General features: G+C 44.5%; 2 protein-coding genes across 3 annotated transcripts; one reads left to right on the top strand and one right to left on the bottom strand.

Annotated features, from left to right (window-relative positions):
• The first annotated feature begins 16,959 nt into the window (after positions 1–16,959).
• B3GALNT1 (beta-1,3-N-acetylgalactosaminyltransferase 1 (Globoside blood group)) lies at positions 16,960–24,497 on the top strand. 2 transcript variants are annotated; one of them, XM_086468218.1, is made up of 2 exons: positions 16,960–16,975; positions 23,527–24,497. In XM_086468218.1, the coding sequence occupies exons 1-2, from the start codon at positions 16,960–16,962 to the stop codon at positions 24,495–24,497; spliced, it is 987 nt and encodes a 328-aa protein (XP_086324344.1). The 2 variants fall into 2 exon arrangements, with proteins under 2 accessions (XP_086324344.1, XP_009958181.2); XM_009959879.2 differs by lacking the exon at positions 16,960–16,975 and having other exon boundaries at positions 23,526–24,497.
• ARL14 (ARF like GTPase 14) lies at positions 18,566–19,150 on the bottom strand. The gene has a single exon (XM_009948745.1). It carries the CDS (start codon positions 19,148–19,150, stop codon positions 18,566–18,568), a length of 585 nt encoding a protein of 194 aa, XP_009947047.1.
• Positions 24,498–26,423: the final 1,926 nt, after the last annotated feature.

Genomic DNA, 26,423 nt, shown 5'->3' with positions numbered 1-26,423 from the left:
AGCCGAGAAGCCGAGGCGAGGAGGCGCCGCTGCCGGCCTGCTCGGGGCGGCGCTGCCCGCTGCCCCCGGCTGCCGGCGGCCGAACGTGCCGGTAGCGAGGAACGGCGCGAGCGGGGGAGGGGAGGGGAAAGAGGGGCAGCCTCGCTCTGGGCCGGCCGGCCGCGCCCGCCGATTGGTTGCGGTGCCCTAGGGCGACGGCCAATAGGAAGAGGGAAGGCAGAGGGAGGGAGTAGCGCGGAGCCGTGACGCGCGCGGTGACGGCGCGCGGGGCGGGGGGAGGGGGAGGGGAGCGGGGCCCTTCGAGGTGTTTCGGCCGGTCCCCTCAGCCGCCGCCGCCATTTTGGGTGGCGGTTCTGGCCGGGCCGGGAGGAGGAGCGGCGGGCGGCCGAGCCCTCCCCGCCCTCCGCGGCGCCTGCGCCCGCTGTTTCCTCAGCCGAAAGTCCCCAACGGCTCATCCATCCCTCCCGCTCGGCTTCGCATTCGCTCCCCTCAGGGAACCGGGGGGCATCGCCTCGCCCCGCGTTAATGCCACTTTAAAAAAAAAAATAAAAAATGTGGTTTGGGGTTTTTTTTTGAGTAAAACTTCCACTTGCGGCAGCAGGAAGGGGGTGCCCGCGCTGCTCCGGAGCGGCGCGGGAAGGACGTGGCCGCCCCCCCCGCCCCGAGCCACCTGAGGGGAGAACAGAGGGGCGGCGGCGGGCCGGGGCTCGGCGGTGAAGTGCTAAAATATACTTAGTAAAGACTGAGCAAAAGGAGCCGCTGCAGCTGTCAAGTTTGGCGCGGTCCGGATTTTAATCCAAACCACTTCTCTGTACTAGACTTCGGCCCTAAGTACAACTGATTTTGGAAAGAAAATGAAGTCGGGCTCAGGAGACAGCAGCAGGTATTTTGGCAGCCTCTTTGGGAGGGTAAACTCTCCATCATCTGTGTGCAGATGTGTCTGCGGGATTCCCCTGTATTGGGCAATACCCTCATTTGTGCTGTTAAGCAACTCTGGACCAAGTTCACAAGCAAGACTTAGTGGGAGTATTTCTGACACGGATGATCAACATTGGGAGCAAAATTATTTTTCAGTAAGATCGGATTCCTTGGATCTTTCTGGTTTCTTAGCGTGATGAAAAGAGGCCGGATTGGCTTATTTGGGTCTAAAATAGATAGCTTTCATTTTTTGGACTCTGCAGACAGCAGAGTGCAGATGCAGAATTTTTTACAGGCTGACCGCTTACCAGTTTGATGACGACAGTCTGGTTCAGTGGCGGTGGATTTTGGCCAGTATAGCTGCTGTAACTCATTGTCAGGTGATGTGGGTGGCCATTGTTTCCAGACTAATCACGAGCTTTTGCCAAGATAGGCTTCTCACGTTTGAGCATAGTCATCGGTGTTAGACATGTTTGTAAACTCCCTTCTGGGACTTAAAGCTTCCTTCCAGGATGCTTTATAACAAGCAACATTACCTATGTGTTATGTAAACCGTGGTGAGCCGCAAAAAGCCATTCCTGAATTTGCACTGGACATACCAGCAAAGGGAATGATGCCGTGAAAATTCCATAGATGTGCTCCGTTTGAACGTAGACCAAGACATTTTGTTTACACCAAATACTGGGGCCATCAGAATATGTCCCTGTCTTTCTTCAGGGAAATCCTAACTATAAAAAATAATTTATCGGGTACTCACGTCAGTGACAATGACTCTACAGAAATACAGAAGAAATCTCTGTAGCTTTTCTGTCATGCAGGTCATTAGACTACAGAAAGTTTCTAGAAAGGCAGAGACATCAACAATTGCCACTAAACCAAAGTGGTTTATTTACAAAATACCCAGTGTTTTTTTTCTTCTCAAAGCTCACTGTGACATTTAGGACTCAGCTTCAGCTTGTGAGGGAAATATGCTCAGAGTAATACCCGTTCTCTTAGAGAATATGAGGAAAAAAAAGCTGCTAGCCAAACTGTTTAAGCTCACCTAGTTAATTTTTATTGAAATGAGATAAAGAGTATTGAAAGAAATAGATAGATACACTTGCAGAGCAGAGGGGATGGTAATTTTTTTTTTCCTACTTCTATAAGTTTATCCAAAAAATAGTACCTGTGCGTGCAACTAAAGCATTCCCTGGCACGTACAGTGCCCTGAGCCTGGATGGAGTTTGTACTTACTCTTATGATTGGAAAATTATGTCGGGTTGTGGGGATTCCTCTCTGTTAAGTCCTGCGTGTTGTCAGAGCTCTTCTTTCATCAGCTGCCTTATGATTTTCCTTGTGGAGAAAAGGCAAAGCTGTGATGGGAGACACAGTCTCCCAAGTGTGTAAACTGAGTCACTCAGAGACTTAACGGCTACCAGAAAAGAGAACTTGATTTAGTTCTTTGTGAAACCACGAAGATGATGATCTTTCAGGCTATGAGCTACTGGTGTGTTTTAGCTCGGGGAGATGTCTCAGAGGATGAGGCTCTGTTCTAGGTAGAAAGAGTTCTCGTCAAGACTGAAAGGGACAGAAGTCTGAGTCACCACAGCCACATCTGTTGCATAAATGTAGTACCCATGTCACAGTCGTATGAGTAGGGTAAATTAGTCAGGGTTAATTAGTCCTGATGGTATTCCGTATAGGCATTGTCTACCAATATGGAAAACGTTTTGTTCAAAGCAGTGGAGGTACAGCAGCCCTTTCCCTCTGCAGTCTCGAGAGACAAACCCCATGTTCTCTTGACATGGCTATTTACATTTTAAAAAGTAACGCGTTTTTTCCATGTGTTGATGTTTTAGAAGACTACATAGAGGAGAAGAAAAAACAGGATCTCTCTGGCTAATGCTCTTACTCGTTTTGGTTGGTATCACAGCAGAGCCACCTTAGGAAAACAGGATGTTATAAAAGTACAGCCATCCCACTGTTTCCAAATTAATGTATTTCAAATTGATGCTGCCATTTCAGAAGGAAGCCTGTAGTAAAGGAACAAAAAAAATATTAAAATATGCAAAAAGTAGAAAAGTGTGAAGTCTGGGAAAAAAGAAATTTATCGGCACATTCAATTTTAAACCAGTTGAACAGAATTGACAGGTAGTTTCTCATTGATGGGTAGTTTCTTATTGACAGGTAGTGTCTCTGCTTTTAGCTTCTGCGCTTACTGTTGAAGGAAGCGATCAGCAGGGAAAATATTTTGCGTTACCAAATTGGAAATCTCTTATATTTGCTATGGCTTTTGTTACGTCGAATTTATTTTATAACCCTGTATTTACATCTGAATGGTTTGAATTAACTGAAGTAACCCACCCTACTTTTGATTTAATTTTCAGGCATACTTTAACACTGCTTCCTTCTGTGATTAAAAACTGTGTTGTGTGTTCCACAGGGACATGCAAAATCCTTCGTATTTTTTATTCTCTGTCATCTTTGGAATTGCCCTGGCTGAACATACCTATCGTAATCACATAGTTGACATGATGGAAATAGTATTACACTGGCAACCACGCTCTAATACTTTTTGCTGAACCACAGCTTTTTACAGCATAAGGGTTTGAAACACAGAAAGGGTTACCTAAAAATAACAAAGGTTGAACTAATAACTATTACAGAAGATGTGAAAATTCAGGGTGCAGCACTATGAGTCTGTTATTCTGACTGGGCTCATCAAGTTGTACATTTAAAGTTCAGCTCCTTCTGAGGAAATTACGCACTGATTAGAGGAGATGTGAGAATTTTAACAAGTACAATCGCATTGCAATTTTATCTAAAAATGTGAGTAAAAGTATTGAGTTACTATTACATAATGGCATAAGTTGTTGATCTCAAAATTAAAAGGTATTTTACAGATCTGTCAATAATTTGCTGGTTAGTTGTAGTGTCACTTCCTTCAAGGAATAATTTTATTGTCCCTGAGAAACAGTTTTGCAGAACGAGTTTTAAAGCTTTGTGCTCACAAAAAGGTTTCTTTGCGAATCAGCCTCTTAAAGCACAACTGAGGCTCTGCCTCGGCAGAACACGGTTATTAATAAAGAAATTGGACTCTAGTGCCTTGGTACTAGAGTGTCACATTCCTGACCATGTCTGGAGATTCTAGTCAGGCTACAACGGTAAAAAATACGTGGGGTCTAAGACCCAACCCAGAAGTTTATGAAAGGACAGAGAAACCATTTTGCTCCACCGCTGCTCTTCCCGTAGCCACCTTTTCCAGGTCTTTGCTAACCCAAACGTGCACCTGCTCATCCCACCTCTACCACCTCCCGCTGTCGCCACGCTTAGCGCCGACCGATTAATCAGCACGTGGCTCGGGAAAGGTGGAATCGGAAAGGCAGCACATTCTCCAGCAACCGCCACTGACTCAATGCCCTAACTAGTAACAATGACCTTTTGATGAAGTCATCTCTCTGTTGGCCTTCCCTCTGTGTTCTTGGAAAAAGATTGACAGAGACAAGGGACTGAGCAACAATCATGTCATTTTATGAGTAATCATTTGAAAATAACTTAAGAATCACCTTGGAGGATCTTCCTTCAAATCCAGACCTGTCTTAAAAATCACGTTGCCGCGTCGTCAGATCTACGCACCGTTCTGGCGGGCGCAGCTCTCTCGCTGTGCACCTTCATGCGAAATGTGCTTCGCTCTTGCTAAATTATGTATGTTCGGAGGAAGACTATGCTTCAGTGGTCTCTGATCTGTGTTTTTGATCTGGTATCATCTGAAGAATAATTTATAGCGCCACTTCAGTGAAGACATAATCAGAGATTAATCAAGTGCGTTTTGTTTAACTGTAGTCTAATTAATCTGGTTGGCTCTCAGAGGAACAATTACCGTGTTGTTTTTGTATTGGTTTGATTCTACCTCAGATCTGCAGTGCAAATCTCCTAGCGCTTGGAATACCCGTTTTGAGGAATAGACCAGTTCCCTCTGAATTCTTGATCTTGTGGCACTGGGCTGTCTTTAAAAAAACCAAACAACTGGATATTTTGATTCTAACTTGGTTTCTCCTAGCAGGCAATGTTTTGGCTAAATGTCGGTGCCTATGACATAATAAATTATGCATATAATGCAAATTCTCCTGGTATGGTAACGTTCAAACTTCACGTGAAATGGCAGTGCAAAGCTCTGTATCTTTTTAGGTTTCTGCATATTTCTCAGGTTGGAAAATAACAGTAATGCAAATAGAAAGATGTCAGTTAGGTTCTGCTCACCTTCCCATCCTTCAGGCAGGAACAGGAAAGACACTGAGCGCTGCTTTCACCTCTAGTTAAGGAGTGGTTCTAAATTATTTGCTCCTGGCACCTGAACATAAAGTTAGAGTAGCGTAGTGGTTATAACTCCTGTGGGATTTGAGCTGTCTGGTGGTGTATGGGTGCTAGAAAGAAGGTACCATTTGGCAAGGAGGAATTTTTCTTCACAATACAAGTTTCCAGTTAACGTAAGGAGCCAATTTTGTCACTTTTCAAAGTCTGTGGCACAGAGGATATGCTGCGTGGGCATTGGGCTCACAAATCTGGCTTGCCAAGCAGCTCCACCATAGAGAGGCCATTCTGATTTCAGAGATCATTTGGACTTCTGAAAAAGGAAAAAAAAAAAAAAAGAAGAAAAAAGGCAGAATATGTATGTTTGAAATGGTTTTTAGCCATTTGTCCCTTCCATATATGGATACACAGCTGGAGAGATTTGTGTTACAAATAGTTTACATTTACAAACAGGGAACATGTTCATAATTTGTGAACTTTGCACTTGATTATGCAATTAGAAAATGTGTAATTATCAAGTTATCTTGAAAATCTCCTTCAAGGAATAGTGCAGATTGATCTGAAATATTTTACTAACATGTTTTGCCCTAAACATACATTTAGGTAAAATGAGTTCCTGCAGATGGCTTTTCGTAGCCAGTAAACCCATCTCCCTAGCGTAGAAATTTTGTAAGAAACAAATATTGTGTAAAGCCGAGAAGATTTGTCTTGCACGTAGAAAAATTCACATTAATCCTGGGTTTTATCAAAATGGAATAGCTAGTATTAACAGAAAAGTAGACCACTGGACTGCCAGTAGGATATTTTATGATAATCTTTCATCTGGTATGCAAACAGAGCTATTTGTTTTCATTTCACACAGAGCGTCTCCAAGTCTGGAATCCAACTGCACTTGCTGGATGTTGAAAGAGCCATATCAAATAGTGCCTAAACTTAAACCGGGGTCAGCAGTGAATATGGCACCGGGTGAAAAAGGCATAAAAACGTGTCACACGCAAACAGGAAATACACCAAATGGAGCTTCACAGGACAGGGACTTCATCTCGAAAGGGCCATCATTACAGAAATGAAACTACGTAAGGTGGAACAGCACCAATCCAGGTAAAGCACCGTGATTTTCTTGGGCTCCACTAAGCAACTCGAGTGTTTTGGCACTCATTTTCACTTTTCCCCGCAGTGGTCTGCTGCAGCTCCTTGGCACGGAAAACCTTTTCTAGAAAGAGCGAGAGGTGCTGACAGGGTTTTTTCTGCTAAAGGAGCGGGCAGCGGGAGGCGAGGCAGCGCAGAACCCTTAGCAGGAGCTGGTGCAAGCCCCGCGCCACGCGGCGACAGGGCGCGAGCAGCAGACGCTGCGCTTGTGTTTCAGACTTCCCCCGCTGAAGCAACGCCCACCACAGGCTGCTTTCGGGGGGGAGATCGCTCAAAACCACACTATTGCAAAAGATGGCACATTTTTTTAAGGTGAAAGCTAGGCGAAAATTCGATTTCTACTCTCCAAATGCTCTTTTTGCATCTAGTCTTATGCCACCGTGTTAATTTTTTCAGACGTGCCGTTAAGCAGCTACTACCTCTAGGATGTCGCCTTTTAGTACAGTGCTTGGTTTTGCCTCAGCCTCAATATTCTCTTCTGCTGCTTGCTTATTTCACCCAGTTGAACTGCTTGAGCCAGATGGTAATTTTTTCTCTCTCTTAAAATGTTCACACAAAGTCGAAATCCCTTGCTGAGCAATTGCTTTGTTAGCCGGTTCTTAATTAGTTGCTCAAATATGCTTTGCCCCAGTTGTACACCACTTTGTAGCAAAAGGCTGTACACTGAGTGTCTGCAGCATCTACCACAACTCCTGCTGTCACTGCTGATGGTTCCTCGACTCTTCCTGTTGTCCAGAGGCACGCGAGAACAGCAGTGTGATGGGCCATGCACGGACGGGACAGCTGGTGTGCATGCATGTCCTCCCTTTTGAGCTGGAAAGATGTACTAATACTGCTCTCTTCTTGGATAAATTATTAACTTTTAAACTACATCCAGCCTTCTGCCCTGCTGCTCTCCTCACTTGGGGAAAAAAAAAAAAAAAAGATAGGCAATCATTTTGGCCAATTTTTCAACTTGTTTTTCAAATTATTACCCTAACCTACTGGTTTAAAGTTGCCCTTTGATGGAAGGTGGCTGAAGTCCTTTAGTTGTTGGTGGGAAAAAAAAAAAAGATTTGGGCCACAATCGCTGAAACAGCTCTCCTGTCTTTCGGCTACATTCACTCTCAGTCAGGAGTCCTTCTCTTGTGCAGTGGGACGCTTCTGTTGTGTTCAAAAGCTCTAGAGTTCCTGGGCACGTGTCCCCTTTATTTTTGTGTCCATTTAGAACCACTGGTTACACTGTATTTTAGCTTTTTTTTTTTGTATTTAGAAGAAAATTTATGTATTTAGGAAAAAATACTCTTTAGTTGGAATGGTACTTAAAACCTCACTTTCTAGCATCACAGTTTCTCAGAACTGCACAGAATTGCAAAAGAAAATCAGCCTAAAATACCCTAAAATGTCCAAAACACAGTAGGATTCAGTGCCTTTCCATTTATAGCACTCTAATCGCGTCGTACAAGACACTAAAATTACTGAGAGATGTTCTTGATCTTGGTTTCAGTGCCGGCTCGTATCAGATGTTGATGAAGCCAAAGGCCTGTTGATGTCACTACGCCGATTTAGCTTCAGTGCTCTCACTCCTGTAACGCTGTCCCCCGCCAGGCTTGCCTTCCTGCGCTTCCAGCGGCAGCGTTACGGGCGCCGTGAGGATCTCCTCCCACAAGGCCTATTTGAATTTGAAACGCCCCATAAGGAGCACGTTTTTCCTAGCTAAAGAGCTCTAGATATTTTTCTTTTTCATTTTTTTGGAAGCTACCATGTGATTAGTTATAAGATAATGCACAATATTGTGTTTCTTCCAAGGGAGGGACTGCAAACCAGATCCCCAGATGGAGCAAATTATAGGTAGCTCCCCTGGCTTCAGTGGCTGGCTGCTGCTTCACATCAGCTGAACATCTGCTCCTGCGATTCGGAAATCAACTGAGGGCTCCCACATGACTGCAAACACTAAGCAGGAGACAGTCCTGTTAAAATTTATGATCAGAGGTTCAAAGCTCTCTCTGAAATAGTACATGAGTACTGCTTCTCTCAGTTACTCTCTTTTAATATAGCTTTTTATTTAATAAAGCCTTTGATTTGGGGATTGCTTTTAATTTACATCGGTGATGTTTTCTGCAGTTCAGCCTATATACATCTAGGTTTTAATGCATTAGATCAGACTTTTTGCAGACAAATTTACGCATCGTGAAAGGACCAAAAACGTTTCTTGGTGCTGGAGCCGGAGTGGATCACAAAATCCAGCAGCTGCAAATAGGCCGAGGAGATCAGGAATCAATCATGCAGCAGCGGACTGGGGAGCTGCCTTTGTCCTAGCTGCTCTGCCTTTCAAACAGAACCCATTCCTAATAAAGGCAAGGGCAGAAAGTTTCATTTGAGATCAAGTGAGGAAATGGTTAGTGAAATGAACCATTCCAGCCTTCCCTAAAGGATTCAGGGGTATGTTGTTTCCATGCTAGGAAAAATTCTTCCTAAGAAGCCCCTAGAACAAAGTCATCCTCTGGTAGCACCGCTGATGCTAAGCCAGTGAAAGAAAACTTCTGTCATAGCTTCTTGTTTTGGGCGAGTTCCGTAATGTTTCTAGAAGGAAAGGAAAACCAAGTATCTCCTGGAGGCCTGGGAATGCCAGTATTCTGGATTCTGTTCCACTTGACTGTCTGCAGAAGGGGAAGTCACTTGCCCTCATCTCCTTAGTCCCTCAGGTTTTCAAATGGGAGGATGATCCTGTGAGCTGTACTTTAAAAATTAATACCTACAATATGCTTACATCATTAAATGCTAGTACGGAGTGTTCAGTAACGCGTGTTTCATATTGTACATCGAAACACTAATAGGATCACAAAGCTTGAGACATTTAGGGGAGCATCTAAAATTTAAGCTATCTTATTTCTGGCTGTTAACACTGCCAGTGAGCAGAATTTAGCATATAAAATGGCATCGAATCCAAGACGCATCTTTTATGCCACAAAAATGTAAATGTCCAGATGCAGATTGCTATTGTCAATGCTGTGTTTCAGGCTAATTTTGCAAGGAAACTGGAACCCATAACTGAATAAGGAATTGCGAAAGGCTGAAGGATTGATATTGAGGAGAGATGTGAAAATACCCTAAGTATGCATATCTCTTTGTTGCGTTGTAATGAAGAAAATGAGCACTTCTGAGCAGCAGCACTAACGAGGCCCATTCTCGTAAGGATTTCTGACTGAGCTCTTCCTGATTTTCTGATGTCTGATAAAAGGCAATATTTCTGGTTCAGCTTTTCTTTTGAGGGAGAATAATGGCCCCATAATTTTCCTGAAATATACAGCGGTTTAGTAGCTTCAGAAGCTCTATGCCTCTGTCAGATTACCTAGATCAACCCTTTCTTTTAATGTTCATTCCTTCTTTTTATATTAAAATCTCCTTTTAGTTACGGACTGGTATTCAGGGCTCTTATAAATCACTACCAACTTAATGTGAAAAAACCCCTTCACGTTTATGGCAATTCCAGTTTAGGAACACATAATCTAATAAGCTCTGGAATAACTTTTGTCCTTTCTCCATCATGACAGCCTGAGCCTGTGAGACAGGTATGATGGAATTCTGTAGTGTTGCTGCAGGAGAACAATGCTGCTGTCAGGGAGAAGGGAGAAGGGAAAGGGAAAACTCTCCCCATGGCCAGCCAGGAAGAGAAGCAAGGGGTTCCCCAGACAAGCTGCCTGCCCCAGGCTCCTCTCCCGGGCAGCGCATGTTTCCCCACAGTGCCTGTCCTGCAGGAATGCACTAGTTTTCATTTGGGTCCGCTCAACCCCCCCTGTTTATGATGCTGTTGGCGCTGACTGGAGCACACTTGAACCGGGAGCGTGCATCGCACGCTAACGGGTCGTGAAGCTCTGTGATTCTGTGATTACTGGGTTATGCTTATTAAATGTGGAAATGACTGATGTCTGCTTGGATTTTCCCCCTAGCATGAACCAAAAGCTCCAACCAAGAAGTAGGAAACGGAAGGAAGGAAAGCACGGGTGAGTCCCACGCTGGTGGCAGTTGCTTCCCTTGAGAACCCACCGTAATGAGCGTGACGGCACAAGGAGTCTCTTGCTGGGGGAGGTAAGTTTGGCTCCTGTCGGAGGGGGCAGCAGGTCAGGCCGAGCGCCGTGACAGAATTAATCTCGCAGTTACTAATGTGCAATAGTGCCACGGACCACTGACCTAACAGCCACGTGGTACACCGAGATTTTTCCAGAGTTGTATTCAATTCTCATTAACTTCAAGAGAGATTTCAAGTAAATGTCAGGCTTGTTGTTTTGTTAACCATGGCTCGTTATTCATCTTAAGCTACCCATGATGTGAAAGTCACTGTTCCTTCTATAGAGCAGATTGCAGGAGGGATTCCCATGAGATATAAACGCAGTTTTTAATCCTCTCAGCATTTCCATGCTGTAAATAAATCAGAACCCCGTGAAGGAAGTATGAAATACTTAATACAGTTTGTTGTCTATTGGAATTACATTGCTAAAACACTTAATGGGCTTTTAATTACAGTTAGTGAGGCTGGTAATACCAAGGCCTCCAAAGCAGAAGAAAAAGCCTGGAGAGGGAGGTGCCTGTGGTCCTGATGGGCCACCTGCATGCAGAGAGGCCCCTGTTTCACAGGCAGTGCTGGCAGCTGGGCGCTGCTGTTCCTTCCCTTTTCCTCGCTGGCGGTACAGGCAGCCCAGCGGGCTGGAAATGCTGCGAAAGGACGAGATGATCCAAAAAAGAAGTAGTTAAGGTCAGAGGCTGTGCTGCTGTGGGACCTTCCTCGCAGCGAGGTACTCCTTCAGTGCACGATACTGTCCGTACTTGCTAGCTGAACAATTTCAGCAGAGCAGCTGCAAGTACTCATTTAACTATTGTCAGCTAGAAAATTTTTGTCTTTTGGGTTTGTTTTTTTTTTAAATCAGACTGAAGTACGAAGGAACAGAATAATAGGAATTTAGTTTTCATCAGAGAAATCTCTCAAAAATTTTTTTTTTCAAAATAATTTGGAGAAAACTTTTGACAATTTTTTAAAAAAATATTTTGTTCCGTAGAGTTTCAAGTTGAATTGCAATATTTACTTTTAAAGTGACTAACCCCAGCATCTTTTAATCAGATAAATACAATATTGAAATAAATGCATTTCTTTGTTTTGACACCCTTCTTTGAAGAAACAGCAGTTTGGACATCACTCACTGTTAATAAATTTCTGTTCCACAAAACGCTATATTTTTGAAATACTCAATGTGGAATGAAAACAAATACGGGTATTACCTCAGGTGCAGAAATTGTCATTTAACAAATTGTTACTATCGGGTTTGTAAATACTTAATATCTGAAAATAACTTGCATCGATGTTGTAATCGGGCAGTTTCGGTTTGAAAAAGTGATGTACGGGATTTTTAGCTGTGTGGTTTACATCTCTCAGAGCAGAGGGTCTCAAGCTCATGTCACCATTTGAATTTTCAGCCAGTTTCGCTCTTATTAGCTGCAGTATGGCTTTTACGCCACAAGATGTCTCAGTGCGGAAATGCTGAACTTCGTACCGGTGTTTTTATAGTACTACTCAATTTGGGTAAAGATTTTCTAGTATTTGGCTTGGGTTTTCCTCAACGCTTGTCGGGGGCTTTTTAGCAGCACATGAGAAAGAGAAGCATATACAAACTTACCCATTAGCCTTGGCAATAAAGGATTATTTTAAATAGGCAATGAACCAAATGACTCATTGGAAAATCTTAGTCTTCAAAAAGGAAAGGCTCAGTGCGTAGCCCTTAGTAAGCAGGTGATAACTAAGAAACATGAATGCCCTCCTATGGAGGTTAAACGGGAGAACCATTTTAAACTACTATATTGAATTTCCACAACATTTGATTTTAACAAAACATTGCATGTTTTTAATTATTCATATTCAGGATTAATATTGTTTAGAGTTAGTATAAGGAGCCAGTTATTTACATAACATTTTCTCTAAGGTTACATTATCTTCCTAAAATCTAGGAAATAGTTGCCTTTAGGATGCAATATGTGTTCAGAGAGAATACACGTGAAGTCAGGTGTGTGAGCACAAGCAGGAATGCTTGCCTACCTTAAATGCTTATTTGAAAATAAGAGAAGGCTTCTTCACACGCTGTTATCACAAGGGGGGATGCAAAAACCACAGAAGAGTTGATGGCTGGAACGTGATTTTTTTTTGCTTTCTATTGCTTTGTGTATGTGCTACACCTAGTACTATGTTTGCCCTGAGAAATTTTCTCACCTATTTTTCTTTTTTCTGCCCTTTTCCATTGTATTTCTTTATCTTCTCTCACTTCCCCTCCTGCTTAAATCCTTATATGCTTTTTCTGTAGCATATGTTACCTTTTTAGATAAAACACAGTAATTGAGGCTGGATTTGCATGCACTGCTGTTGGTCTGCAATGCGTGTAAGTAACTGAGGAGTACACAAGCATTCATGCTGTGAACAGCTATATACGTTCTAGGTATATTGGACCTTACATGGTAAATCCTCAACAAAGGAAAAAAAAAAAACACATGTGGATTTAGTCAAAAGCCATTGCATTGTGTCGTGAACAGATGAAATGCTAACACCCAGCAGCGGGGGCCTGGGCAGGAGACCCAGCCGATGAGGAGGGTGACATCCCTTTATCACGTGTAGTTACGCTGGTTACAGAATGCCTTTACATTTTGTTTTGCATCCAAATGAGATGAGGGATTTTCACATGAATCTGATGGCCCTAGACTAAACCAGAACTTTTCAGAATTATGAATCAGGTCAGAAAAGGCTGAGGCACTCGCAATGTTTAGTGATCAATGTGCACGCTTTAGATAAAGTAACTGAAGACTATTGATTAAGGCACGGTTATCCTTTAACAGCCAAGGACAATTGTAAGGGAGATTAGCCTTTGCTTGGATCAACGAAATTGTTGCTGCCGTTCCCAGCTATGCTTGCTGAAAAGAAAAAATACATGTGGCTCAGGTTTCAGAGCTAGACGGTTTATTTAAACTCACAAAATCACTTAGTTTAGCAGATATTCCACTAGATTCGGGCTACATATAGCAGTAATATAAGGTCTAGAAACCCTTCTCATCAATCAGGCAGTATATGAAGCACAGAACGGAAGATGACCTTTGCACCAAAGAAAGCACATTCTAAGGCTAAAAGGGAACAGCTGAATAAATGTGGGGAGAACAAGGAAATAATAAAAGAATACTCATCAAAAGATATGAGCGTCGTCATAAAACCCTAACAGCTATTGTCAGGATTTTTGCGTAACGTCATGGGAGAGCTTTAAGGAAGGATCTGAAAGAAAACAATGGAATGGTTTTGTACATGTGTTCAGGTAATTCCGAGTATAAGGAGCGGCATGAGAGCAAGCGCAAAACCACCCACTGAAAAGCTCAGAAAATGATGACGACAACCAGCATCACCGTTTTGATAACTGGTGAAGGACAGGGAAAGTGAGAAAGCTCTGCTGTGCAGAGACCTGCAAGCGTAAATATGTAGCTGGGGAGGGGGACGTTGAGGTGGCAGAGGGTGGCGGGAGGTGGCTCTTGGTGGCAGCCCCACTGAGCGCTAGATGTCATACGGTTACCCCGCAAACACGCCGTGGATGAGTGGGAGCGCTGCAAGAACATTTGTCACAGCTGAAGAACAGAATATTGTAGAAACTGAAACACAAGCTAAAGCACAATTTGTTAAAATCACATGCGTTCAAAATAAGAGGTGTTACTCTTTTATGAATTTATATTTGCAAATTGTACCTGCAGTATGGTTTGTGCTTTGGTAAGTAGGGCCTCCACCCTCAAGGGTTTACATCCTAAATTACAGAGACTTGTATAATCTGGCCTGCGTGATGTGGTGAGATCTATGTCCAGAATCCTTACGCCTGTGCTGAACTGGAATACTCGAGCTAATTATAAGTGGAAGAAGTCTAATTGTAGCAGCACAGAACTCAGCATGGGTTATTTACTATGGGAAGAAAGCCTGCTTTAAGCAGTTTAATATACATAGGGCGCTTCAAAGTATCGTCTTCCTTTGCAGCAGGCTCAGAACTTGTTTGATACATGAAAGTCCTTCCTTCAGTTGTTCCGGTTAACTTGCCAGAAATGAGGAGGAGATGGCAACAGAGACGTTCTGAGGACCTCGCCCAGCTCTACATCACCTGATACTGAAACAGCCTTGTCCTGCCCTCCTTACACACCACACTTCTCTTTGATTCTGCAGAGTATTCAATTACTGGGAGAGTTGTCTCCCAGGCAAAGAAGGAGGGAGAGTTACTATCCGAATTTGCACTGGTTTCTTACACTGGTCCACACCTTCCCTTAAAAGAGCATTTCATCCCACTGGAACTGTGTTCAGGGAGCTCCATGACAGCTGTTTCAAAACTCAGAAAGCTCATTGTGATGCTATACCACAATAATCTTATCAATGAATGGTCAAAAGGACAGTTCCTCATACTCTGGATTTGTCAGCTTTTAAATTGTCACATCCAAGCACGTCCCAGTGGATAACGTCCTTGTGAGGGCACAGGATACAGCACGCCTCAGGTTTCCCAGATCCTACCCTTCGCGTTGCACAATCTCAGATATGTACTGTTTATTTCTTCATGGATGACTGTTTTGTCAGCAGAAATGAACAGGTACAGCAAACTTTGTGGAAGAAATTGTAGCAGGCACTGGAGGAGAACTTGCACGCTTTTGGCCACAACATAGTTGTAATTCTTCTGCCACTTGATGGCAGTTGCACAAGACTGCCAGTACTCATCAATAAAAAATGCAAGAAACACCAGGGGGATCAGGGTGTGATTGATTAGGAAAGCGAATGAAAACAGTTCCAAATCCTGACGCAATATAAACAGCTGAGGGGGTGCCCAGACTCTTTAAGGCCTTTCATCCCGTGCAGACTTTTCAACTCGTAGACTTTGTTCCACTGAAAAGGGGGGCAGCACTCCTCATATTCTGATTTCTCCCCTTCTCAAAGCACCCCAAACCCTTCAAAAATCCTAAAACTGGTTTTAGGGAGTAACCTATATAAATTCTAAACAATAAAATAACCCAAAACTTATCCAGGAATGAATTATGCTTGTGATACCACGGACTGGGTTTTTTAGCACAGGTAGAATTCCACTTTGTTGTGCTCTGAAATGTAAAGGCAGTTCTGCTCGTTGTATTGTCAGCCAAGCAGTCAAAAGATCTCAAACTCTCCCTGGGAGGATGAAGCTGTAAAATGCCTCTGTCACTTCCTCGATATTGATTTCACCACCTCACACGTGATGGGATCGGAGAGCAAACCATCTCCAACGGGGACCAGCCGCTGCCCCTGCGAGAGGGCAGGAGGCACAGACGCTGCGGTGAGTGGCGCAGGGGGGCCCTGCTCCCTCCCGCCTCTGCCGACTGACCTCCCTTCGGAACCAGCCCCTCTCTGCTGCTGCTGGGGGAACCGGCCGCGTCGGCTGCAGAGCCGGCAGCGCGGTGCTCTGCTCCGTGTTCTTGTTCCACTGCTCTGCACCTTCCTGCCCACGTAATACGCTTTTTCAGGGATCCTTCTCAAAAACAGGCGGAGTAGTCAGGGAGGTTCTTTACTCCAGGTGTAGAAAGGAAATTTTCAGCAGTGGATTCTGTATCCTCTATCTCATCGTCCTAAAGAAGCCCCCAAGTACGCTGTTTACTCATGCAGTACAGAAAAAGACCAACCTCCAGGAGCAGAGGAACTAATTAAGTCTGGGCTCTGTGGATTTATGCCTCTTGGAGGCTCTGTTGTGGCTAAACCAGAACATTTATCTCCTGGGGGATTAGTCTTTTGTACCTGATCAGCCTTGCCTTCTCTGCGCGCACCAGTATGGTCACTTTTCTCTGTCTCGCTGGGGTTTTTTTTAATTAAACTTTCAGGCCTATAATTCCTTTGAGAACCTGCACCTCTATCCAACTTGATTGATATTTGTTTTAAAGCTTAAAAGTTATTCAAAAAGGTAGGGGTCTCCATGGGCAGATAAAATGGGCACGGCTTCCCTTCTTTAGGAAACCAAGCTCTTAGAAAAATCAATTTCTAAATACCTGATGCTCTGTAAAGTGACTGGAATAGAGTTTATGTGTTTCCTTTGAAGCATAATGTAAAAGATTTTCTTCAAGTCAACGTGAATATCATTTAACCTAATACGATAACCTGGAGAAGGGACTGTGTGCCTGAAAGCTTATTCTCTTTTCCAGCTATATGAGCTGGTCTATTCTACTACTTTATTTCTCCCTTCAGAACTTGCTTCTTGTCTAATTAGAAACCCTGGTGCACTCTCATTAAATCTCTCGAGGAGTATTTCTCCCTGAGGAAGTCCTGAGGCCAGTGAACTAGATTCAGATTTATAATAGACACATGATTAGATTAAACTAGTGGGAGAACTCAATGCGTAACATTCGCATGCAAAAGTTTATAAATGTATCCATCTGAAATATTACATTTTTTAACATTGAAAAATAATGTTCCCATCATTGTAGACGTTTAAAAATATTTTGGGGGACAGGAGATGATATTTTATATTTATATCTAAATCATCAGACCAGGCAATGACAAGTCTAAATACTTGCTCTCCTTTTAGGAATCTAGTCTCAACATGACTCAGGATTTAGCCCATGGTAATTACTCTCAGTATTAATAACAGCTTCTGTTGAGAAACCTTCCTTTGTTTACTATTTCAGCAAATTCACCTGATGATTTTTTTGTCTTTGAATAATATATACATGAGACAACAGGGTACGCCTGGGTGCTTTTCTTGCTGCTTCACCCTTCTGTAACTTGAAATTCCAGCCTGTTTATTAGTAAGAACTAAATGGACATTTCTTACGTGAAGGTCTTGGCACAATCATTTCATCGCAGGAGAACAGCTCACAAGCTGACCCTTGCCCCAACTTTTTCAGAGCGCATAACTGGGGAGTTCGTTTTGCCAAAGGACTGTCGAGGCACAGAGTGATTAAATGACTCGCTCGTGCTCAAAGATTCTGGTAGACGTAGTGAAAAAAAAAAGGAAACCCCAGGTCTCTAAGCCAGCATCCTAACCACTGGCGCATCCTACCTCTGCAGATGTTGCTTGGGAAAGCAGAAAAAACTGGGCTGGATTTCCTGGGACTGTATAACCAATAATTAGATGGTCTCTTTTCTCTTGCTTTTAAACGAGCAGGCCCTATTAACTTTGCAGCCTAAGTGTTTAAACTGGTTTCATGGTTGATTCAGTTCAATTAGTCTTCTGGTTACCAATCCTTGGTTGCTTGAATGGCATTCGGAATACCAACTCACTCCTTCATCGATCAGGAAATATGAAGAGAGATTTCATTTGGAAATTCTTTTCTACAAACTGTAGTAATAGCAATTTTGCGCCACTTGCGTCAAATTGAATCAAACTTAAATTTATCAGTAACAAAATTTCAAGTGGCTTCCGTACAGGCAGGACAGAACCCACAAAGATCTACAAAATTTGACCCCAGAGCCAATCCCCCCATTTTTCCCCCCTTTACCACCACACCCCCCCCCAAAAACCACTGGGGATCAGTGCTTTGCTGGACCGATCCCATGCTGGCTGCCATCGCTCTGCTCTTGGCTGAAGACAGCAATCCAGCAGTGCAGAAACAAAGGAAACCTGTAACAAAGGGATCTCAGACCTTACACCCAGCACTGCTCTCAGCTTTGCCTGTGGCTGGATGAAGAGCAGATCCTGTTTGTTAAAATCTCTTTGGAGTAATTTGATCTAGAACACAATAATATCCACCAAGTATTTCAGATTCATAGGTTCTCTTGTACGTAACTAAGCGTTTAAGCTCGAAAACAACTACATTTTTACATGAGAAATGCATCCACGGAGCATTTATTATGAAACAATATTTTCTCTCTCGCTTTTCTTGCCGAATGAACGACTTGGCTATTTTACATCTTGATAAAATGACTTGATTTAAGCAGTTTAAGCACTGCTCACCTATTTTGTTACCACTTGCTAAAATTCAGCTCGACTCCACCTTTTTCATCATTCAACAGCCACATTTCTGAGCCGAACAACCTCGAGTCTACGATCACTAACAAAATGCTGCAGAGCAGTATCTCAGAAGCATCTGCAGGTGTAACAGTGTATTAGTGTCAAAGTTCTTTATAAATATTTATAAAAGTTCTCCAGAATCCGGTATTTTCAGGTTTAGTCTGTCCAACAAAACATGTTGATTAACGTTCACCAGAATTTGATGATAGAAATTCTTAAAGCGTTTCAATTTCCTTAAAGATTGTCGAAGTCTCCTTTGATCTGCTGTACTGTTTTGCAAATGCGGTTAGTCTTTGGAGAGCTTCTGAGAAACCTTCTCCTGTGATACCACAACAGGGTTGTACGTACCAATTTCTGTCACTGCAGTACTTCTTCATGTTGAATCTCCTGGTTATTTCCTCAGCGTTCAAAGCTCCAGGCAAATCCTGCTTGTTCGCTAGCACGATGACTGGTACGTTTTTTATGAATTCATTCCTTAAAATGAGTTCAAATTCTTTCTTCGATTCTTCCAGACGTCGCTTATCAAAGCTGTCCACAACGTACAGCAGTCCGTCTGTGTTCTCCAGGAAATTGCACCAAGCCTGTCTCATTTTCTGTTGACCTCCAACGTCCCAAACCGTCAATGTAAAATCTTTCCCGGTTTCAATCATATCGACATTAAAGCCGATGGTTGGAATTGTTAGAAAAGCATCGTTATACTTGAACTTGTACAACAGCGTAGATTTTCCTGCAGAATCAAGCCCCAACATCAGTATATTGGCTTGCCTGACTTTGGAGTGTTTGGTGTGCTGGAGGCCCATTCGTGCTCTTCTCTCCTTTAACGCTGGAATTCGTCGTCTCCCGTGAAGCTAGTTTTTCTCAGGAAGACGTCTTTCCTCCTCCGCGAGATGAAGCACAACGAGTAAGGAAGAGGAAGGGGAAGAAGCAGCTTCGCGCTGTGAAAAGTAAGCCAAAGCTCTGTACAAATACATGCTGGCTTTATCAACTAATACGCAAACAGAATTTATGAAGGTTCAGTGCCAAGCCTGTGGGTGGAACAACTATGAGTAACATACCGATTGGTCACAAGCACAAAGGTTACAGTCTTTGAACATGTTTGAACAGTCGACCGCACTTACAGGAGCATTTAAGAACTCTTTACATTGTAAAATTGCGTGTACCGAGCCAGCAGCAGCCTGGGCATACTCCTTCAGCCCGGGGGAACCGCTAGCTGTCTGCCCTCCGTCAGCGCGTGCCCAGAGCTCAGTCCCTTTACGGCTGCATCCGCATCCGCTTTGGAAAAGGAATATAAACACAGCCAGCGGGGAGGGGAAATCGTAAGGTTTGTCCATACTTAACAATCCCCGCAATGGCGCCGTACCTCACTTATCGGTGCGCCTCATCTCCCAGCAACAAATTCATCTCAAGGGGTTTCTCATGGGAGCCTACAAGGGCACATGGACTCCATCAACCCAGAGCAGAACTCCACTTAAAAACATGCTCTGCTCTAGCGGGCTGCTTGGACCCCCTTTTTTACTGCTCCCGCCCACTCCTGCGTGAAGTTGTCTGCTTCGATGACGCTGTCAGAGTTGTAAACTCGGCGAGTTACGTTTGTATGAACACGTTTAACTGCCCTCTGCGCGGTGGAGACTAAACATAGCTCTTCGGTTCTGGTCATTACCGAGGTTCGGCTACCTGAAACTAAAAACTTCTGCTAGCTTCATTATGCTCTGTTCTTTTCTTGCCCACTGATCCACGATGACCATTTCCTTCAGGAGCGGAACAAGAAGGGGGGAAGCAACTGAGTCTCGATCCAAAGATTTTTTTTTTTTTTTGGCAGCATTCTAAATAGTAGAAGGAAAAAAAAGAGGAGATAGAAAATTTAGTCTAGTATTATTTAATTCACACAGAGTCTCCATTTTTTGGACAGTTAGCAGGCCCATGTTGGGCTGGTCCAATGCAGCCCAAGTGCTGCAATAGTTATTTGCCCTTATACCCAGACGCACTGGGGTTAGTTATTACCATTTGTCCTCGCTTCAGGAAGTACATCATCAGCAAAAAGATGTAAAGCTCTTCTGGCCGAGGGAGCTGCTGACTGATAGAGGGTAATCATTTTGATAATTACGACATTGGTTGCTCAGATATTACGTGTGTTGTGTAAAATAAACCTCAGTCTTGACAGACCAGTTATAATCTGGTTTCTCTTGAAGCTAAAAGGGTTATACCAGAACTAATTGGGGGCAACGAAAGATGACAGGGACATACTCACTGCTGGGCATTTATTGTATTTAATGACACGTCTAGATTATGCATGCCATTTTTTTTCAGGCGCAGGTCATGATGTATTAAACCAGGGAAGAAAGTGTTTGCATTTCTTTATAAATAATGTATATGAACGCGTCGAAAGATGAGGAGGCAGGAAACTATGCAAAACACACTGTTAACACAGTGAAACGAATCATAATTCCCTGCAAAACAGCACGCCATTTCCTTGAAATACGGTTATCTTGATCAAGGGCAAAACCTCCCTCCCGTGCGAGCTGCGGCAGAGCGGATGGATGGTCTGCGTCCCTGGGCAGTGCTGCGGTTTGAAGATTACTCACAGGTCTCTGCTCTGTATGTTCGTTCCATCCGTATTCGGTATTTACGGCCTCAACTTAGTTACTTTGCTACATCAGACTATCACGTTAAAGAAGCGATTAAGCGATGTTTGACTTTTTACAAGCTGATTTACTTTGTTTCCAGGACAGAACAGCTAGCTCCTGAAGACTCCACGGTTTTGCAGTTTTTAACCGTGCCCGAGTCAAACGTGAGTTTGCTTCAGAGCAAGATTTTGTCATGCGGAGCCACTTCCAGTGACAATTTCTACGTCACTGTGGAGTTTATATGCCAGCGTGAGACAAAACCAGAGCCGCAGTCGGCTGCACGAGACACGGCGCAATGCAGCCTCCTGCGTGTGGGTTCCAGATCTGCGCTCGCACCGAAAGGCGAGCATTTGAAAGAACGCGAATCTACCTTTGATTTGTCCAAAGGTGTATTTGCTTTGCCGGGGTGAGGCTGTCTCGCTCGTCTAGGGTTTGCCTCGATGGTCAGTTTAAAAACCCCAGCGTGGTAAAACAAAACAGGGACAGCTGATTAACCATCAGTTAACCTGAACTCAAAACTTTGCACAACAAATTTAGGTTTACATAAACTAGGCAAGTTCCCAAGTTGTCCAAGCAGGATACTCCACATTTACAAAATGTAATAAATTAGGGAGGCGTGGGGGTGGATCCTCACCATGATCAATTCTAGTAGCCGAAGCAAGACAGCAAGCTCAGTTTGAAAAACGCCTGCTTCTTCTTCCCTGCAATCCATAAACTTTATTCTCACCCCCAGCTACGCTGTGATTTTTAAAAGAAGGAACCAGCCTGATGCCTTCAGCAAGGGCTAAGAAGATAAAAGAACCCACTATGCCTTTTGTGGTGGCCGCGCTGTGCTTGATTTGTGCTTGCTTGAGCGATTTTGAAACTTTTGGTATGCGCAAATAGATAAGAGACTCAAGAAACCTTGAGCTTTGTGACTGGAACCCTCCAAAACCGGCTGACCTTCAAGAAGCAGCGAGCCGTATGGGTTGGCTCACACTGCGTGTCATTCGAGCGCAAGTCCAACCAAAGGACACCAAGGAAACCAACTTCAGAGGGTCCCAAAGACCCCGAAAGACCACCGACCCATTTAACAGTGCCTGCCCGGGAAGGCGGACTTTATGCAAATAATTTCGGGGAAATACTACGACTATGTGTAACAGGTCTGGGAAACGCGATGAACATGCATGTTACAACAACGTAAGCGCCGCTAACCGCGAGTAACGGTACGCACGGCAGGAGGAGCCACCCCCGAGGAACGCCTGCTTTCTGAAACTCCAACACCCGCTCTCAGAGAGTCCCTTCTGACCGGACTCAGACAGTCCCTTCTGACCGGACTCAGACAGTCCCTTCTGACGGCTCCGACGGCCTCAGGCCGCAGCCCCAGGACACACCAACCCAGCGCCAGCCCGCGCTCCAGGGAAGGCCGAGGAACCCCGGCCGCCGTTTGCTGCGCCCCCCCGCTGCCGCAGGCCCCGCAGGGACCCTCCCCTCCCGCCTTCCTGGCCTTGCAGCCCCGGCCAGGGGGCGGAGGAGGAGGCGGGCGTTCCCCGGTGCCCGCCGCCAGCCGCCCCGCTGCTTCCCCGGAGCGCCGCCAGCCTCGCCGGGCCGGCAGGGGACGCGGTCGCTACGCGCGGGAGGCGCTGGCCCGCCCGGCCGGCGGGAGGGAAAGAGGCGGCGGCGGGCGGTACGGTAACGGGATCTGCGAGGGTGGGCGGGAGGCGGCGGCTCCTCACGGCGGGGTGCGACCAGCCCGAGGGGGCGAGCGGGCTCCGCGGTGGCGCCGCCGCCATTTAAGGGCGGGTCGGGCCCCCCCCCCCCCCGGGCCGCACTGAGGGGTCAGGGGCGCAGCGCGTCCGGGTGCGCGGGGGGGCAGGCCTCGGGTGTGAGTGCAGCGTGCTCCTCTGCCGGCGTCATGTCCTTTGGTTTTTCAATAGAAAACAGTTAAATGGCTTTAAATCTTGATATGGTTACGGCAGCGGGTAGATTTCCTCTTCACGGATTCTGCCTTTCCGGCCGTTACCTCTCGGTTAATGTACGCGTTATGAAAAGCTCCCTAGAACGGGGAACTGGGAGTGCCTGGGCGAGGTGCAGTGAGAGCAAGTCCCTGTTAAAGCTCATTTACGTTAGTTCTTAAAGCGTTGTTACGTTAGATCACCACAGCCCAGGATCTTGTAAAAATACCTCTAGTTCCTCTTGGTAGCAAGCCGTACGGCGAGAACGGGAAGCCAGGAAAAGGAATGTATTTCCAAATTATTTCTGTTGTGAGGTTTTGGTCTGTACCATGCTCAGCAGCAGCTCCGTGTTTGCTCGTTTCTGGGATGCAGCGGCGATTCCCGGGGTGCGGCGTGGTAACAGCTGGAGCCACGGGTCTTGGATTTGGCTTCCTTCTATTGCAGCACGCTTTCAACTGACGCTTTAGACCAGATGAGGAAAGGATAGTATTTGAATAATAGCATTCTGAATACTACTTTTTCATTTCTTTTTCAGCAAGAAACGTGCTTCAGGACTTGGGGTACAGATTTTGAAGGTCACTGACGCACTTCTGCAAATTAGTTATTGCCCGGTTCCAGTTAGTGTCATGTATATGAGACCACTAAAATGCTTTTTTTTGTTTCTGTTTGTATTTTCTATCATAACGATGTGGTACGTAACTTTTTCTTCCAACGCTGCGATTGAGCATACAAACGTGATGTATTTCTATGAAAACGAAGCGATTTACAAGCAGCGCCACCTTTTCACGCTGCGGGAGCGCTTGAAATGCAAAGAGATAAATCCGTTTCTAGTCATCTTGGTGTCTTCAGATCCTAAGGATGGGAGGTCAAGGCAGGCCATCAGGATAACGTGGGGATCCCAAAACTTCTGGTGGGGACATCGAGTTCTAACCCTGTTCGTACTAGGTCGGGACGCTCACAGAGAAGACAATGCCGCAGCACTGTCGGTAGAAGATGAAAGCATCCTCTATGGTGACATAATTCGCCAAGATTTTGTAGACACTTATGACAATCTCACCTTGAAAACCATCATGGCGTTTAGGTGGGTCACGGAGTTCTGTTCAAATGCTAGATTCATCATGAAGACTGACGATGATGTCTTCATCAACACTGCTAACTTGGTAAAATTTCTTTTGAAGCTAAATTCCTCAGAAAATATTTTTACTGGTTATCCTCTTATAGATAATGTCGCCTACAGAGGCTTTCACAAAAAGAGATACATCTCTTACGATGAATATCCGTTCAAGTTTTATCCTCCATATTGCAGTGGGATGGGTTATATATTGGATGGAAAACTGGCTCTGAGGATTTATGAACTGATGGGTCATATCAAACCTGTTAAATTTGAGGATGTTTATGTTGGAATTTGCTTAAATATACTTAAGGTGAACATCAGTATTCCAGAAGATAAACAACAATTCTTTCTGTATAAAATTAATTTTGATATCTGTAAGTATAGGCATTTGATCGCAGTGCATGGCATTACACCAAGTGAAATGATCGGGTTTTGGCAGGAGTTGTCATCAGACTCTTCAGTGACTTGCCTTTGATTCTGTACTAATACACAAACTTAAAATCTATTTGGTGTAAAAACGTTTAAAGTCCAGGGCATTTCTAAACGAAAACACAGGTGTAGCCATGACTTCGACTGAAGGAGGGCTGTGCTGCTGGGGCAGCGCTGCGATGGCGTAATTTCTCAAGGATATTCCAGTATTCTTAAGTAAAAATATATTCAGAAAGCACTTTCCCATGTCTGTATCCTGTGCGCGCAGGATACTTCAGAAATCACCGTCCTGCCTTTCTCTGGCATTTCTCCACGTGGTCTGCTGTAACCACGGCGTTTCTGCCTGAATCCTCTGGAATGTGTGAAATGTCACTGAGGAATAACGTTTGTGCCGAGAGACCAGCTTTGAAGATGCTTCCCAAGTTCTACTTGGATTTTTCTAATTGCTTTCACAACCTCATCGTCCTTTGCCGCTCTCAAGTGTTTGTTCTGCGCCCAGCATGACACCTAGCACGACTTCCTCCTCCTGGTCTATCCCTCTGCGATCCTGCTGTGGGTGCTACGCCGCCTTGTGCAAACACACGGCCTCCGCAGTCCTTCCGAGGGCGTTACGGGCCGGTGGACGTTGTGGGTCTGCAGAAGCCGATGGGAAGGTCTGAAAACGCGATGCGTTTGTGCGTGTATGTCCGGCTGTATCTCTATCCGTCTCCAATACATCCGATATCAGCATCCGATAGCAAAGCGCATCGCGGTGGTGCCTTGGGCAGTGTTGAGGGCCTGCCGGGCGCCGGGGCGCTCACGTGCAGGTCAGTGACTAGAGCTCCTGTACGTTGGGATAACCAAAACCACGTCCGTGCCCGCCCCTGTGTGTGCTGAGTGTTTGGGCACCACGCAGGGAAGATGAAAACGGATGCATTTGTGCTGTGGCTTTATAGCTGTTTCTAAAATGGTTTGCTTTCTTCAAATTTTGAAATGAAAAAAAACCCCACCCCACCCTAAGATTTGTATTTCTTAAAGAAGACAAACTCATCTGTATCTGTAAAGATGGGTATTTAATCACTTTATTCATATCAGCAAGGCCAAGTTTTCAGTAGTTTACACTTCTAATAGACAACGATACAGAATTTGCAGTTGCATTAACATAATTATTCTTGACACACCCACTACACAGCGCAGATACTATAGTTACATCCTGTACATGTAGAACGACAGAGCACTGCCACCTTATTGGTACTACAGCTGCGATGGCACGGCTATTTACATTTGGCTGTCTTTCAGATAGTCTCTTAGAGACGAACTAGAAGAGGTGCAGAAACCTCTAGTACCAAGTTTGAGGTTTCACCAGGTTTTTTGTTACGTTGTGATTATGGTCCGTATTGAATTTCGCTGTCTTTTCCACAACCGCCCGTGGGTTTGTGATGGAATTACAGGACATGTTACTTTTTTAGATATAAAAATGAGGTCTGGTGGGGCAGGGGCGGGGAATACGCTCTAGACAAGTGTTTCAGATGTCAGTGTTCTAAGAAGGTATGTTAAGGTCAAAGTTTTTCAAAAATAGATTATTTTTTTTTGTTAAACTAAGCAGCTAAAGATACAGTATTGCATAACTGAGGAAAGAATGCTATTGTATTTCTAGAAACAGGTAAAGCTACAGCTGTTCCGATGGGTTTAGGACCTGTTATTTGATTGTTGTACTGTGGTCGGATCCTGAGAGCTCTGTGAGAGATGTTTGTCTTGTTCTTTGATTGTTTACACACCGTAAGAAAACCCTCCATTTATTTTTGTAAGCCTGCCACGTTAAATGTTCAGAAATAAATTATTTATCACAACAACACTGTTACTACAGCACAGTTTGTATTGCTTTTCCCCCCAAAAAATGTCATTATGAAAGACTGTGCCCTCTTCAGAAGTGGACAGATGAGGCAAATCGTGCTCCTGGTGAGCGGAGCAGCAGCAGCAGCAGCGAGTGCCA

The sequence above is a fragment of the Leptosomus discolor genome, chromosome 7 (genome assembly GCF_034619465.1).
Source record: "Leptosomus discolor isolate bLepDis1 chromosome 7, bLepDis1.hap2, whole genome shotgun sequence".
Taxonomy (NCBI): Eukaryota; Metazoa; Chordata; class Aves; order Leptosomiformes; family Leptosomidae; genus Leptosomus; species Leptosomus discolor.
The sequence above is the reverse complement of the archived record's forward strand: the minus strand, read 5'-3'. Positions and strand labels throughout refer to the sequence as shown.

Coding starts and splice junctions, on each gene's coding strand:
- ARL14 (XM_009948745.1), bottom strand. CDS start 19,150: ATGGGCCTCCAGCACACCAAACACTCCAAAGTCAGGCAAGCCAATATA.